Here is a 15,027-nt window from a genome sequence, read left to right on the forward strand (position 1 = left end):
GTTTCAGGTTTTGCAATGCGACATACATATGTTGACATGCGAAATTCCACATGGGATAAATTAAAAACAGTGGTTTAAACATATATTCACCATTAAGTTACTGATGTTTTGGTTATTGGTGTTTACCCCTATATACATAAACCAAACATATAAGCTGTGGAAATTCATCAGCAGTGGTAGTCAGTTTCATGAGGATGTCTTTATTTAAGACATATTTATTTAAGACGTATGTCTTTATTTTTGACGTATTTAAAACAAAAAGAAATCATACTGTCATCCTGCTGGTCAATTCTATTTAAAAGAACATCACAATGTGATTGCCAGCACCAAGTGTTCTTTGAGATCGATTTTTTGACTAGCATCCAAGCCTTATTAGACTGGACATATATAACTTCTGCTTGGCTAGCAGAACACAACCAATATAAGTAACTGTGAGACATGACAAGGAGACTGCAGAAGAGTCCAGGGAAATTCCTGTGTGTGGTAAGATGCAATCTTATTATTCTGTAGGAGAGTTGACAGAACAATGACATAACCCTTGCAACTTTAATTTCTAAGATTTAAAGAAAATCAAACTGACAAAAGTAACTGAATGCATTTTGTATATTTGGTAGAGTTTGAGTTGGTTGAGCTGGACATATTAAAAATTCATTCAATAAATGAATCTGAACTTTGATCTTTGAAATACCCTGTGGAACCCTATAGAGAACACTTGTTAGACACAGATATTATGCTTATTAATGTGTTTAATCTATTTCCATATATTTAAATACATAAACAAATAATTGTTTGTTTTACAGGATTGTGAACTGACACCTGTGAGAGCACAGGAAGGTAATTCAAAATGACATGCACATCACTATATAAAGCTGTAGAATTTGTTTTTAAAAAGAAGGGATTAGGGAGTGTCATATGCTACTTGGTACAAAAAGAACTTTTACCATAGTGTAATTAAAGCAACATCAGATTATTATTTTAGATAAAGCAGTAAAACAAAGAACATCAATCTCTACTGCATATAAAGCTGTAGAATTTGTTTTTAAAAAGAAGGGATTAGGGAGTGTCATATGCTACTTGGTACAAAAAGAACTTTTACCATAGTGTAATTAAAGCAACATCAGATTATTATTTTAGATAAAGCTGTAAAACAAAGAACATCAATCTCTACTGCATATAAAGCTGTAGAATTTGTTTTTAAAAAGAAGGGATTAGGGAGTGTCATATGCTACTTAGTACAAAAAGAACTTTTACCATAGTGTAATTAAAGCAACATCAGATTATTATTTTAGATAAAGCAGTAAAACAAAGAACATCAATCTCTACTGCATATTACTTGAATGCTATACATAAAGCATTGTGATTGGTTTGCAAAAATATTTTAAAAATAAAAACCGTATACAACATGTTATTGTTGCAATAAATAAATTTGATTAACTTAATATATCATGATTACAGAAAGCTGCCACCATGAGCACAGACGCGGAGATGGCCGTTTATGGCAAAGCTGCCGTTTACCTCCGTAAGCCTGAGAAGGAGAGAATTGAGGCTCAAAACAAGCCCTTTGATGCAAAGGCGGCCTGCTATGTAGCTGATGACAAAGAGCTGTACCTTAAGGCTACAATCAAGAGCAGAGATGGTGGCAAAGTCACTGTCGAATTGCTTGAGAGCAAGGAGGTGAGAATCAATGATGAAATGCACATCGCAACTTCATAACATTATATATAGGTCAGTCACACTGACTGTGCATTATGTGATTCTCTTATAGACAAGAACAGTTAAGGAGGATGATGTCTGCCCCATGAACCCTCCTAAGTTCGATAAGATTGAGGACATGGCTATGATGACCCACCTCAATGAAGCTTCTGTGCTGTATAACCTCAAAGAGCGTTACGCAGCATGGATGATCTACGTAAGTTAAGCAAGAGTACTACACTACCAAGCTAGCAGCAAAAGACATTATTTCTTCCTATGAATTTATCCCAAAGAGCTGCTTACTTGATAGAATTGCAACACTTTTTTTTTTTTTTTGAAAATCTTGTATGTAATCATCCCTGTCTCTATCTACTTCAGACCTACTCTGGACTTTTCTGTGCTACTGTGAACCCCTACAAGTGGCTCCCAGTGTACGATGCAGAAGTGGTGGCTGCCTACAGAGGCAAAAAGCGCATGGAAGCCCCACCTCACATCTTCTCTGTGTCTGACAATGCCTATCAGTTTATGCTCACTGGTAAGACAGATGTAATTATTAAGATATTAGATATAAGACAGATGTAAGATATTAGATTAAACTACTACCTATGTTTTTATTTAAATTATATGAAATTTTATTTTCATCTCACAGATAGGGAGAACCAGTCTGTCCTGATTACGTAAGTACCTGTGAGTACATACAAATAATTACAATTCTCTTTTTTAGTATCATTAATTGTTTTATTTAATCTAAACCAGTGGAGAATCTGGTGCTGGAAAGACTGTGAACACCAAACGTGTCATCCAGTACTTTGCCACAGTTGCTATGCAGAGTGACAAGAAGAAGGAGCAAGCTTCCAGCAAAATGCAGGTATAAACTGAACTCCATTTGGTCTACTGGGCACTCTTTTTAGGGTCAGGGTTTTTTGGGTTTCTATCTTCTTTCTCCCTCTACATGGAATGGAATGTCACAAACTAAAAACACATTTAATACAATCAAAATGTGTTGCAGGGATCTCTTGAAGACCAGATCATTGCAGCCAATCCTCTCCTTGAGGCCTATGGTAATGCTAAGACTGTGAGAAATGACAACTCGTCTCGTTTTGTAAGTTTGATTCTATTCAACACAATACATTTCAATTACACTATTATATAAACTGCGATGTTTATATACAGTTTACAACATGCTCATGCTGATTCTCTGATTTCTGGTGAAACTGACACGAAACCATTTGTTTTGCTAAACCAGGGTAAATTTATCAGAATTCATTTTGGCACAAGCGGCAAACTGGCTAGTGCTGACATTGAGACATGTAAGTTGACTAATTAATACATCAGTGATGGTAGTTCTACTAGTCTAGCTTTTGGAGATAACATGGGCACATTTTCCTAACAGATCTGCTGGAGAAGTCTAGAGTATCTTTCCAGCTTTCAGACGAGAGAGGATACCACATCTTTTACCAGATGATGACCAATGAAAAGCCTGAGCTGATTGGTAAGGAAATATAAATATTCTCTTTCCTCAGCCTACACTAGCCAAAAATTTGTTTTAACCACTGTCCTTGTTCCACAGAAATGACGCTCATCTCCACCAACCCCTACGACTTCCCCATGTGCAGTCAGGGTCAGATCACAGTGCCAAGCATTAATGATAAGGAGGAACTGATTGCCACAGATGTAAGGGATTTTTGCTAATAGGTCTTATGCTGAAATACTTTATGGAGCCTTATGGCTCTAACTGCTGTCATTATTTTATAGACTGCTATCGACATCCTGGGCTTCAGTGCTGAGGAGAAAATGAGCATCTACAAATTTACTGGAGCTGTTCTTCATCACGGTAATATGAAGTTCAAGCAGAAGCAGCGTGAGGAGCAGGCTGAGCCTGATGGCACAGAGGGTGAGCCTGACCTTTTTTCAAGAGTTCCATTTATTACTGTCTCATGCATGAAAGCTCTGGTCCTGTGATTCAAAACTCACAAAAGTGTATGTATAATGTGTATAATTTTGCTACTGTTAACAGAGGCTGACAAAGTGGCCTACCTTCTGGGTTTGAACTCAGCGGATATGCTGAAGGCCTTGTGCTACCCCAGAGTAAAGGTTGGAAACGAATTTGTGACAAAGGGTCAGACTGTGCCACAGGTATGCAATCAAAAGTATTAAAAAGCCTTTCGTAAAGCATGCAAATGGCACAGTAGAAGAAAGCAAACCCAAACTGAAGAACAACTTGTACTTTTAGGTATATAACGCAGTCAGCGCATTGGCCAAATCCATCTATGAAAGGATGTTCTTGTGGATGGTCATACGTATCAACCAGATGTTGGACACCAAACAAGCCAGACAGTTCTTCATCGGTGTGCTGGACATTGCTGGATTTGAAATCTTTGATGTACGTGATACGTGAACGTTTTTTAAATGTTCACTTAAAAATTAGTTTGAATAATGTGCAATACTTACAGAGTGTACTCTTCCATCTCTCCAGTTCAACAGCATGGAGCAGCTGTGCATCAACTTCACCAATGAGAAACTGCAACAGTTCTTCAACCACCACATGTTTGTCCTGGAGCAAGAGGAGTACAAGAAGGAGGGCATTGTTTGGGAGTTCATTGACTTCGGCATGGACTTGGCTGCTTGCATTGAACTTATTGAGAAGGTGTGGTTTCTATGCAGGTCATTATGTTATGTACTACATTTGCAATATCTACAATGTCTCCTCACCACTGCTTTTCCTGTACTGTAACAGCCCATGGGTATCTTCTCCATCCTTGAAGAAGAGTGCATGTTCCCCAAAGCTACAGACACCAGCTTCAAGAACAAGCTGTATGAACAGCATCTTGGCAAGTGCAACGCTTTCCAGAAACCCAGACCTGCCAAAGGCAAAGCTGAGGCCCACTTCTCCCTGGTTCACTATGCTGGTACTGTGGACTACAACATCTCTGGCTGGCTGGACAAGAACAAGGACCCACTGAATGAGTCTGTTGTGCAGCTCTACCAGAAGTCTTCCGTCAAACTGCTTTCTACCCTCTACCCACCTGTTGTTGAGGGTAAATTCATTTATTTTAAAGACATGCTTATGCTACTTGCTTAGTTGTATGCTTAAAAATGTAACTGTGCTTATAATTTAATGTGCACAGAGACCGGTGGCAAGAAGGGAGGCAAGAAGAAGGGTGGTTCCATGCAGACCGTGTCCTCACAGTTCAGGGTTTGTTACATTTATAGTTAATTAAGATCAAGGCAATTCCATTTTAAATATGAGTACCAATAAACTGTTTACTACACAGGAGAACTTGGGCAAGCTGATGACCAACTTGAGGAGCACTCATCCTCACTTTGTGCGTTGCCTGATTCCCAATGAGTCTAAGACTCCAGGTAAAGTTTAAAGCTTTTAAGTCTAAAAGCTAAAACTGGCCTGACAAGCATATAAAAATATTTATTGTTTACATTATGTTACTAAAAGTCAACAGAACTACTCCAAAGAATTTCAATGTCAGTGGACCCAGCGTGAGCTGTGCAAACAACAAACACTGTTGACTTGACGATTACCTTGATGAGTGGTTAATCATATTCTCTTTGTCAGGTCTTATGGAGAACCACCTTGTTATCCACCAGCTGAGATGTAACGGTGTGCTGGAGGGTATCAGAATCTGCAGAAAGGGATTCCCCAGCAGAATCCTCTATGGTGACTTCAAGCAAAGGTACAAAAAACTCCATATTATTAGTGTCTAGCTGTTGTTTTTTTTTCTTGTCTTACAATGTTTGGATGATATATTTTTACAGATACAAAGTGCTGAATGCCAGTGTTATTCCTGAGGGCCAGTTTATTGACAACAAGAAGGCCTGTGAGAAGCTTCTGGGATCCATTGACATTGACCATGACCAGTATAGATTTGGACACACTAAGGTGAATATCCTTAAGTGCTCAAAAAGAGAGTTCTTCATTTTTTCTTTCTGCATAAATATAAAATAACAAATTGAGGGCCAAATGATGTAATATTTTGCCATTTAATTCAGGTGTTCTTCAAAGCTGGTCTGCTGGGTACTCTTGAAGAGATGCGAGATGAGAAACTGGCTGCTCTGGTCACAATGACTCAGGCTGTTTGCCGTGGTTTCCTCATGAGACGAGAGTTTGTGAAGATGATGGAGAGGAGGTATTTCATAATGTTATCCATAACTTTGAACAATAACTATTTATTGTACTATTACTGTCCCCAGAAACTGTTGTACACTATGAAAGTAAAAAAGGTTCACACATGAACGTTTGTGAATGAACCATGTAGTTATTTCTCAGACACTTTTTTTATTCCCATGACTTAAATTATTTAAATCAGATATAAATTCAGAAAAAAAGTAGAAAAGAACCATTTCTATTCTCCAGGGAGGCCATTGACACCATCCAGTACAACATCCGCTCATTTATGAATGTCAAACATTGGCCATGGATGAAGGTGTACTACAAGATCAAGCCCCTGCTGAAGAGTGCTGAAACTGAGAAGGAGCTGGCCACCATGAAAGAGGACTTTGCAAAATGCAAGGAAGATCTCGCCAAGGCTGAGGCCAAAAAGAAGGAGCTGGAAGAAAAGATGGTGGCACTGCTCCAAGAGAAGAATGACCTGCAGCTTCAAGTTGCATCTGTAAGAATTTTGATTATGTTGCAAATTTAGTTTACAATAAGTGATGTAAGTCTAGGTCCATTTTACTTCCAAATTGGTGTATCTAATAGGATTTTTTGCACAATAAATAGGAAGCTGAGAATCTCTCAGATGCTGAGGAGAGATGTGAGGGTCTGATCAAAAGCAAAATCCAGCTTGAAGCTAAACTCAAAGAGACAACTGAGAGACTGGAAGATGAGGAGGAGATCAATGCTGAGCTGACTGCCAAGAAGAGGAAACTGGAAGATGAGTGCTCTGAGCTAAAGAAGGACATTGATGACTTGGAGCTCACCTTGGCTAAAGTGGAAAAGGAGAAACATGCCACTGAAAATAAGGTTTGTACTATGTTTGTACAGACAGCAATAAACTATTCCCACTTTCCCTGTTTTTCTAATTAAATGAGTTCCTGCAAATACAGTAACTGTGTTCTCAAAAATGCAGGTTAAGAACCTCACAGAGGAGATGACAGCTCAAGATGAGAGCATTGCCAAACTCACAAAAGAGAAGAAAGCCCTCCAAGAGGCACATCAGCAGACCCTTGATGATCTTCAGGCAGAGGAGGACAAAGTCAACACTCTGACAAAATCCAAGACTAAGCTTGAACAGCAAGTGGATGATGTGAGTTACGTGATACAGAATTGCAAAATTGGTTACTCGCAGGCTGATTCTGCACACAGTACTTAAATTGATATTTTGTGTTTTTACAGCTGGAAGGTTCTCTTGAGCAAGAGAAGAAACTCCGTATGGATCTAGAGAGAGCCAAGAGAAAGCTTGAGGGTGACTTGAAACTGGCTCAGGAATCCATCATGGACCTGGAGAACGACAAGCAGCAGTCTGAAGAGAAGCTGAAAAAGTAATTATATAGCAAATTAGAAACACACAGAAATAGCTCCATCAGCTATATATAAATACTATACTATATAAATATATAGTATATACTGCTTTGTATGCTGAAACAAAGTTATTGTTTATTTCTCTCAGGAAAGAATTTGAAATAAGCCAGCTTCTTAGCAAGATTGAGGATGAGCAATCTCTTGGTGCTCAGCATCAGAAGAAGATCAAGGAGCTTCAGGTATCTAAATGTAGTTGATACAGAAGCAAATGAAATAAGTGTGCTGGCAAGAGGCACCTCAATTACCTCTACTTAATTATATGGTTCTTTACAAATGGGTGGTTTTCTGTCAATAATAGGCCCGTATTGAGGAGCTGGAGGAAGAGATTGAGGCTGAGCGTGCCGCTCGTGCCAAGGTTGAGAAGCAAAGATCTGATCTCTCCAGGGAACTTGAGGAGATCAGCGAGAGGCTTGAGGAGGCTGGTGGAGCAACTGCAGCTCAGATTGAGATGAACAAGAAGCGAGAGGCTGAGTTCCAGAAGCTGCGTCGTGATCTTGAAGAAGCCACATTGCAGCATGAAGCAACTGCTGCTGCCCTCCGCAAAAAGCAGGCTGACAGTGTGGCAGAGCTGGGAGAACAAATCGACAACCTGCAGCGAGTCAAGCAGAAACTTGAGAAGGAGAAGAGTGAATACAAAATGGAGATCGATGATCTCTCCAGCAATATGGAAGCTGTTGCTAAAGCTAAGGTTGATACTTTTATTCAATATGTGCAATACCAAGGTTACAGATTGGAATATCCAGAAAACTATAACTATCTTTTTCTATAGGCAAATCTTGAAAAGATGTGCCGTACCCTTGAGGACCAACTGAGCGAGCTGAAGACCAAGAATGATGAGAATGCACGCCAGGTCAATGACATCAGTGTTCAAAAAGCCAGACTACAAACTGAAAATGGTAATATTCTTTTATATGTTGGCAAGATATTACTTTAGTCCAATGTCAAAGTACATTCATGGGAATCAACCAACCACTCTCAAACGTGTATTATAAATATTCATTACACAGAACAATAACCTTTCATTACATTTAATTAACATGAACCTAAAAAAAAAGTTTAAAGTTTGATCTACAATCAAACAGGTGAGTTTTCACGTCAACTGGAAGAGAAGGAAGCTTTGATTTCTCAGCTGACCAGAGGCAAGCAGGCTTTCACTCAGCAAATTGAGGAGCTCAAGAGACAGATGGAGGAGGAGGTTAAGGTAAACATGTAATGAAATTCTACCATATTACATACCTCACATGTGATATGTATCTATTAAGAAATAATGAAAAAATTATATATTTTTTTCTCCACAGGCAAAGAATGCCCTGGCCCATGGTTTGCAGTCTGCCCGTCATGACTGTGATCTCCTCAGGGAGCAGTTTGAGGAGGAGCAGGAGGCAAAGGCTGAATTACAACGTGCAACGTCCAAGGCCAACAGCGAAGTGGCTCAGTGGAGAAATAAATATGAAACTGATGCTATCCAGCGCACTGAGGAACTTGAGGAAGCCAAGTATGTTCAACACAAAACATTCATAATACTGAAAAAACAGCTAGAACTATCACACCAAATCCCACCTAAAACAAAATGTAACACTTAACAGGAAGAAGTTGGCACAGCGTCTGCAGGAGGCTGAGGAACAAATTGAGGCTGTGAACTCCAAGTGTGCCTCTCTGGAAAAGACCAAGCAGAGACTGCAGGGTGAGGTGGAGGACCTCATGATTGATGTGGAAAGAGCCAATGCCTTGGCTGCTAACCTTGACAAGAAGCAGAGGAACTTTGATAAGGTAAACTGTGTAATTTATTTATTGAGAAGTAATTGAGAGGTTTCACATTTCCATTGGATGTCTTCAAACAAGCTTTTACAAAATAACTGGTGCATCTGTATTAAAGGTCCTGGCAGAATGGAAGCAGAAGTATGAGGAGGGTCAGGCTGAGCTGGAGGGAGCCCAGAAGGAGGCTCGTGGTCTGAGCACTGAGCTGTTCAAGATGAAGAACTCCTATGAGGAAGCTCTTGATCAACTGGAAACACTCAAGAGGGAGAACAAGAATCTGCAGCGTATGTCAAAACAATCTGATCCCTGTCATGACTTTTATCTTAGTCATGCCCACACCCTCAAATAGCACCTGTGTATACAATTTTGTGCTTCATAATTTTGTCTTTCAACAGAGGAGATCTCAGACCTGACTGAACAAATTGGTGATACTGGAAAGAGCATTCATGAGCTTGAGAAGGCCAAGAAGGCAGTAGAGACTGAGAAGGCTGAGATCCAGACTGCTCTGGAGGAGGCAGAGGTATACAGAAAATAGCACATATGAGGACAATTGATACTACTTAAAGATTTTTTTTGTCAACAACTTGATTTTGATGGTCACAATGAAACAAATCTCTTATATCTTACTTCAAATAAATTCTGTTTCATTTCATTCACAGGGCACACTGGAGCATGAAGAGTCAAAGATTCTTCGTGTCCAGCTTGAACTTAACCAGGTTAAGAGTGAGATTGACAGGAAGCTTGCTGAGAAGGATGAGGAGATGGAACAAATCAAGAGGAACAGCCAGAGGGTGATTGAGTCTATGCAGAGTACTCTGGATTCTGAGGTCAGGAGCAGGAATGATGCTCTGAGAATTAAGAAGAAGATGGAGGGAGATCTCAATGAGATGGAAATTCAGCTCAGCCATGCCAATCGCCAAGCTGCTGAGGCACAGAAACAGCTGAGGAACGTCCAGGGACAACTCAAGGTGACATCAGATTAGTACAATTCAGTGCTTTATAAAGACTCCACAGGTGTCCAATCATCTATAAATGAAACATATAGGAAAAATGACATCTATTTATCTTTGCTTTCAGGATGCTCAACTGCACCTTGATGATGCTTTGAGAGGACAAGAGGATATGAAGGAGCAAGTGGCCATGGTGGAGCGCAGAAACACTCTGATGTTGGCTGAAATTGATGAGCTCAGAGCTGCCCTTGAGCAGACAGAGAGAGGCCGCAAAGTGGCTGAACAGGAGCTGATTGATGCTAGTGAGCGTGTTGGTTTGCTGCACTCTCAGGTATTAAAAACTAACTTGTTTTTAAAAATGTGTATGACTGCTTAGGAAAGATATTAATATCATTTGTACTTTCTCTGCAGAACACAAGCCTGCTGAACACCAAGAAGAAGCTTGAGGGTGACCTTGCTCAAATCCAGAGTGAGGTTGAGGACACTGTGCAGGAAGCAAGAAATGCAGAGGAGAAGGCCAAGAAAGCTATCACTGATGTGCGTATTGGTACAATTTAGATTACACATAGCTAATCAGTTCTAAAGGTTCAAGAAAAAAATAATTTTGAAATTTTACCTTAGGCTGCAATGATGGCTGAAGAGTTGAAGAAGGAGCAGGACACTAGTGCTCATCTGGAGAGGATGAAGAAAAACCTGGAGGTCACAGTCAAGGACCTCCAGCACCGCCTGGATGAGGCTGAGAATCTGGCCATGAAGGGAGGAAAGAAACAACTTCAGAAACTGGAGTCCAGGGTAAGTCTTGAAGGCTATTTTTTTTAACTAAAAAGCTTTCCAAGCTTTTCATGTCCCAGTGCCCCGTTTTTGATACAGAGCAGGATTTGTTTTGCAAGGTATGTCTCAATATTTTATGGATGAACTCTTCCAGGTACGTGAGCTGGAGTCTGAAGTTGAAGCTGAACAGAGACGTGGAGTTGACGCTGTTAAGGGTGTCCGCAAATATGAGAGGAGAGTGAAGGAGCTCACCTACCAAGTATGTATAAAGCGTGTCAAATAATAAGACCACTATTCACATTAAAATGTAAACTAATAAAATAATTGTGAAATTTATAGACTGAGGAGGACAAGAAGAACATTGCCAGGCTGCAAGATCTGGTTGATAAGCTGCAGCTGAAGGTCAAGGCCTATAAGAGACAGTCTGAGGAAGCGGTGAGACAAATCTGCCCAAGCATATTAATGAATTTGCTGGACATTTTTAAGAATAAGTGTCTGAACAATATCACAAACTTTCTACAACTGTTTGTATTCAGGAGGAACAGGCCAATTCCCACCTGTCCAAGCTCAGGAAGGTGCAGCATGATTTGGAGGAGGCTGAAGAGCGTGCTGACATCGCTGAGTCTCAGGTCAATAAGCTCAGGGCCAAGAGTCGTGATAGTGGAAAGGTCAGTAAAGAATTTCCTTATTCACGAAAGCAAAAGTAAATTTTTACTTTTTTCATAAAATAAAAATTTATCAAGTTCACTTGTGCTCAATATTTTAAGTAATATATAAGAATTAACAAATGCTTTATTTCTTCTATTGCTCCACAGGCCAAAGAAGAGTAAAACTCTGAAGCATGATTTTGCTGTGGTTATAAAATATGACTGTGTAGCAGAGCAAATTTTTCCATTCAATGTTAAATAAAAATGTATACAATCAATCAATTGTTCTTGCTATTCATGCCAATAATAAATATTTTATCATTTTATCTGAGATTACACTAAATAAGTAAATCTTAAACCCATTTCCAGATCCGGTATACAGACATTTATTAGGCATTTATTAGCCAGCAGTCATAATAATCAAATCATTTTATTTATTTACGTCCAATACAATTAATTACCAGATTTTGTTTTCTGAGATAAAATTTTGGTATAGCATTGTAAACTCATTTTGTAGGCACAGTATGTGCCACAGGTTTCAACTGATAATTTCCTTAAAAGCACCCACTTAGTAAATAATGGTAACTGAAACTATGAAAGTGGGTGAAAGATAAAATTAATAACTTCCATTTTATATCTTTGTTACATATTTGTCCATGTAAACATGTATATCTTATGAGTCAACCCATAAAAACTAGTACTGAATACATATCTAAATAGTTGGAATACAATTTATACTAGCAGTATAATAGCTATTTATAATAGCTTAGCTATTATTGTTGACTTGGCTACCATATCTTAGGCCTTAATTGGTGGGATGGAGTACCATTAATGTGAAATTCTTTGATAGTAGCAATCATACCAGTATAAAATCTGAACTAACATACGAGAACATGTCTAGCTAGTTATTTAGTTATCTAGTTATTCAGCAAGCTAGTGATTTCTTATGCTTCTCATGCTCTGAATTCTGTTCCTTATGGATAGAATCAGAATCAGAATATTTTAATTGTCAAATAAAAGTCTACAAAGAATTTGTATTGGTGCTGGAGTCAGCAATAGATTCACACAATATACCACAATTCACACACTATACAATACTCAATGAATAAAACTTAATACATAATATATCCAATATACAATAATTTATATAATAGACAGTAATTTATAGTAAACATACAATAATTTACACTGAACATCAGTGATTATACAGTTCCCTCCAAAGGTATTCGAACAGCAATACCAAATTTTTGTTTTTACTATACTGAAGACATTTGGGTTTGAGATCAAAACATATGAGATGATAGATCAGAATTTCAGCTTTCATTTCCTGATATTTATATCTAGATGTCTTAAACAACTTAGAACATGGCACCTTTTATTTGAACCCACCAATTTGTTCAAGTGATCAAAAATATTGGAACATGTGCCTGACAGGCATTTCTTTTTACCCAAGTGTGCCCTGTTAGAGTGATTGTTTAAACAATTAATAGCTCTGAATAATTAATAGCCCTGAGTTTCACCTGTGACGACTGCATTTGTTGTTAAAAAAGATAAACCAACATGAAGACCAGAGAGCTGTCTATGGGAGGAAAGCAAGGCATTTTGAAGATGAGAAAAGAGAGAAAATCTATCAGAGCCATTCCACAAGCAATGGGCATAGCCAATACAATAATTTGGAATACTATGAAAAAGAAAGAAACCTCTGGTGTACCAACATCCAGACATCAAACAGGCTGGCCAAGGAAAACAACAGCAGCTGATGACAGAATCTTTGTGAGAGCTGTGAAGAAAAACCCAAAAACCACAGTCAGTGGCATCACCAGCAACATCCACAGGGCAGGGATGAAAGTATTACAATCCACCGTTTGAAGAAGACTTCGAGAGCAGGAATATAGAGGCCATACCACAAGATGCAAACCACTCGTCTGCAGTAAGAATCAGAAGGTCTGATATGAATTGACAAAGAAATACAAAGATGATCCAGAAAAGTTCTGGAACCAAGATTAACCTCTACCAAAGTGAAGGAAAGAAGAAAGGATCTACTTGTGATCTAAAACATACAAGTTCATTGGTCAAACACAGTGGAGGTAATGTCACGGCTTGGGCTTGCAAGGCTTCTTCTGAAACGGGGTCACTAATCTTTATTGATGATGTAACTCATGATGGTAGCAGGAGAAGGAGTTCAGAAGTCTGCAGAACATTCTGTCTGCCAATTTACAGAAGAAATAGCAACATTTCATCTCCTGAATAGGAGGAGGATTCTGGGGGAGTGCAACCAGTGAAATTTCTCTGCAGATCTCACAATGCATGATAATTTCTGCTTGGAGTGAGCAGATGTGAAGCTGTACCAAACACAGAGGGAAGATGACTGATTTTATGATGACTGAGTAGAACCGACCCAGCAGTGCTTGAGACAGTCGAAATTTCTTGAGCTGTTACAGAATGTATATGTGCTGGGCTTTCCTTATAATTGTGGTAATGTTGTTATCCTACTTCAGGTCCTGTTGGAAGACCGTTCCTAGGAATTCTACATTGCTACTGCAAAGCGATGTATTTCGGGATGGGGGGTGCTTTAACCTATCAATTTCCATCTCCACATCTCCAGGTTCACATCATGACACTACTTGGCTAACACCCTTGTAGTATGTAGGCTCATCACCATTTGAGATAAGATGAACCAAGGTGGTGTCATCAGAAAACTTGAGAGGCTTGACTGATTGCTAAAAGTACAGTCATTGCTGTAGAATTAATTGAGCATTGGAGAGTGCACACAGTCCTTTGTAGCACTGGTGCTGTGAAAGAGGGGATCTAACATGTGATCACCCACTTTGATATACTGTTTCCTATTGGTAAGGAAATTGTGAATCCATTGAGCTGTCAAGATGCTGCATGATATGGTGCACATCCATATTAATGGCATAATTTACAGACCTGTTAGCCCTGTATGCAATTTCAGGTGGTCCTTGAGTGCATCTGTTGTGGTCTCTCTCTATTTCATGATGACAGATGTTAAGGCAACCAGTTTGTAATCCTTCAGGCAGGAGACTCTCTGCATCTTGAGATATGGCTTTATGATGGATATTTTAATGCAAGCAGACACAGTGTACTGGGCCAGCAACTGAATGAAGTGATCAGCAAAAGTGATCAGCACAGTCCCTTAGTGTTGCTGCAGAGACACAATCAGGGCCAGCTGCCTTCCTTAGCTTCTTTTTTCTGAACAAGCTAGGCAGCTAGTACAGGTGTAACTGAACATGAATAGGGATTGAACAGATTGAACAGATAATAGTGGAATAAGCTTTTGTTAGAAAGCTTCAGGGACAGGGACCGACCGACATAAAAAAAAGGTTTATACTTTAATGTTAAGCTTTAAAGAACAGCTTCCTAAAGCTTGTGGGGAGGGTTGCCAGGTTTTTAGCAAAATTCCCTCCCCAACTACACTTTAAAAAGACTTGAAACTAGCCCAAAATGTTTGGACATGAGAACTGGTACAAATATTTTTCCTTCTTTTTCTCATTCTTTTCAGGGAACAAGTTAACAGCCATGTTTTTTCATGTTTTCCAGTATTTCTAGGGCATAATGGTAGGGTTAAGATAAAAAAAAAAAATACCCATCCAGATATTAATATTTTGAGCACTAAACAGATACAGATATAAAAACAGATAATAACATTCTG

The 15,027-nt window shown here is 39.0% G+C and overlaps 1 protein-coding gene across 1 annotated transcript; it reads left to right on the forward strand.

Moving 5' to 3' along the window:
• Positions 1 to 362: 362 nt before the first annotated feature.
• On the forward strand, positions 363 to 11,632 carry LOC113531012 (myosin heavy chain, fast skeletal muscle). The gene is made up of 41 exons (XM_026921463.3): positions 363 to 483; positions 801 to 834; positions 1,456 to 1,674; positions 1,766 to 1,909; positions 2,071 to 2,227; positions 2,342 to 2,369; positions 2,449 to 2,560; positions 2,702 to 2,794; positions 2,939 to 3,002; positions 3,086 to 3,184; positions 3,263 to 3,366; positions 3,448 to 3,586; positions 3,710 to 3,828; positions 3,926 to 4,075; positions 4,169 to 4,339; positions 4,430 to 4,730; positions 4,821 to 4,888; positions 4,968 to 5,055; positions 5,264 to 5,381; positions 5,464 to 5,587; positions 5,698 to 5,834; positions 6,062 to 6,317; positions 6,428 to 6,670; positions 6,777 to 6,953; positions 7,043 to 7,188; positions 7,317 to 7,407; positions 7,527 to 7,916; positions 7,998 to 8,124; positions 8,311 to 8,429; positions 8,527 to 8,723; positions 8,815 to 8,998; positions 9,105 to 9,270; positions 9,382 to 9,506; positions 9,646 to 9,954; positions 10,064 to 10,267; positions 10,348 to 10,473; positions 10,558 to 10,728; positions 10,862 to 10,966; positions 11,047 to 11,142; positions 11,244 to 11,375; positions 11,523 to 11,632. Exons 3-41 carry the CDS (start codon positions 1,468 to 1,470, stop codon positions 11,535 to 11,537), a joined length of 5,802 nt encoding a protein of 1,933 aa, XP_026777264.2. The 5' UTR covers positions 363 to 483; positions 801 to 834; positions 1,456 to 1,467; the 3' UTR covers positions 11,538 to 11,632.
• Positions 11,633 to 15,027: the final 3,395 nt, after the last annotated feature.

The sequence above is a fragment of the Pangasianodon hypophthalmus genome, chromosome 27 (assembly GCF_027358585.1).
Source record: "Pangasianodon hypophthalmus isolate fPanHyp1 chromosome 27, fPanHyp1.pri, whole genome shotgun sequence".
In the NCBI taxonomy this organism is placed as follows: Eukaryota; Metazoa; Chordata; class Actinopteri; order Siluriformes; family Pangasiidae; genus Pangasianodon; species Pangasianodon hypophthalmus.

What these genes read in the sequence shown, in the direction of transcription:
- LOC113531012 (XM_026921463.3), top strand. Translation starts at nt 1,468, where the DNA reads ATGAGCACAGACGCGGAGATGGCCGTTTATGGCAAAGCTGCCGTTTAC. An exon ending in TAGTGCTGACATTGAGACAT is followed by an intron (nt 3,003 to 3,085) that starts GTAAGTTGACTA and finishes TTTTCCTAACAG; the next exon opens with ATCTGCTGGAGAAGTCTAGA. An exon ending in GAGGAACTTGAGGAAGCCAA is followed by an intron (nt 8,724 to 8,814) that starts GTATGTTCAACA and finishes AACACTTAACAG; the next exon opens with GAAGAAGTTGGCACAGCGTC.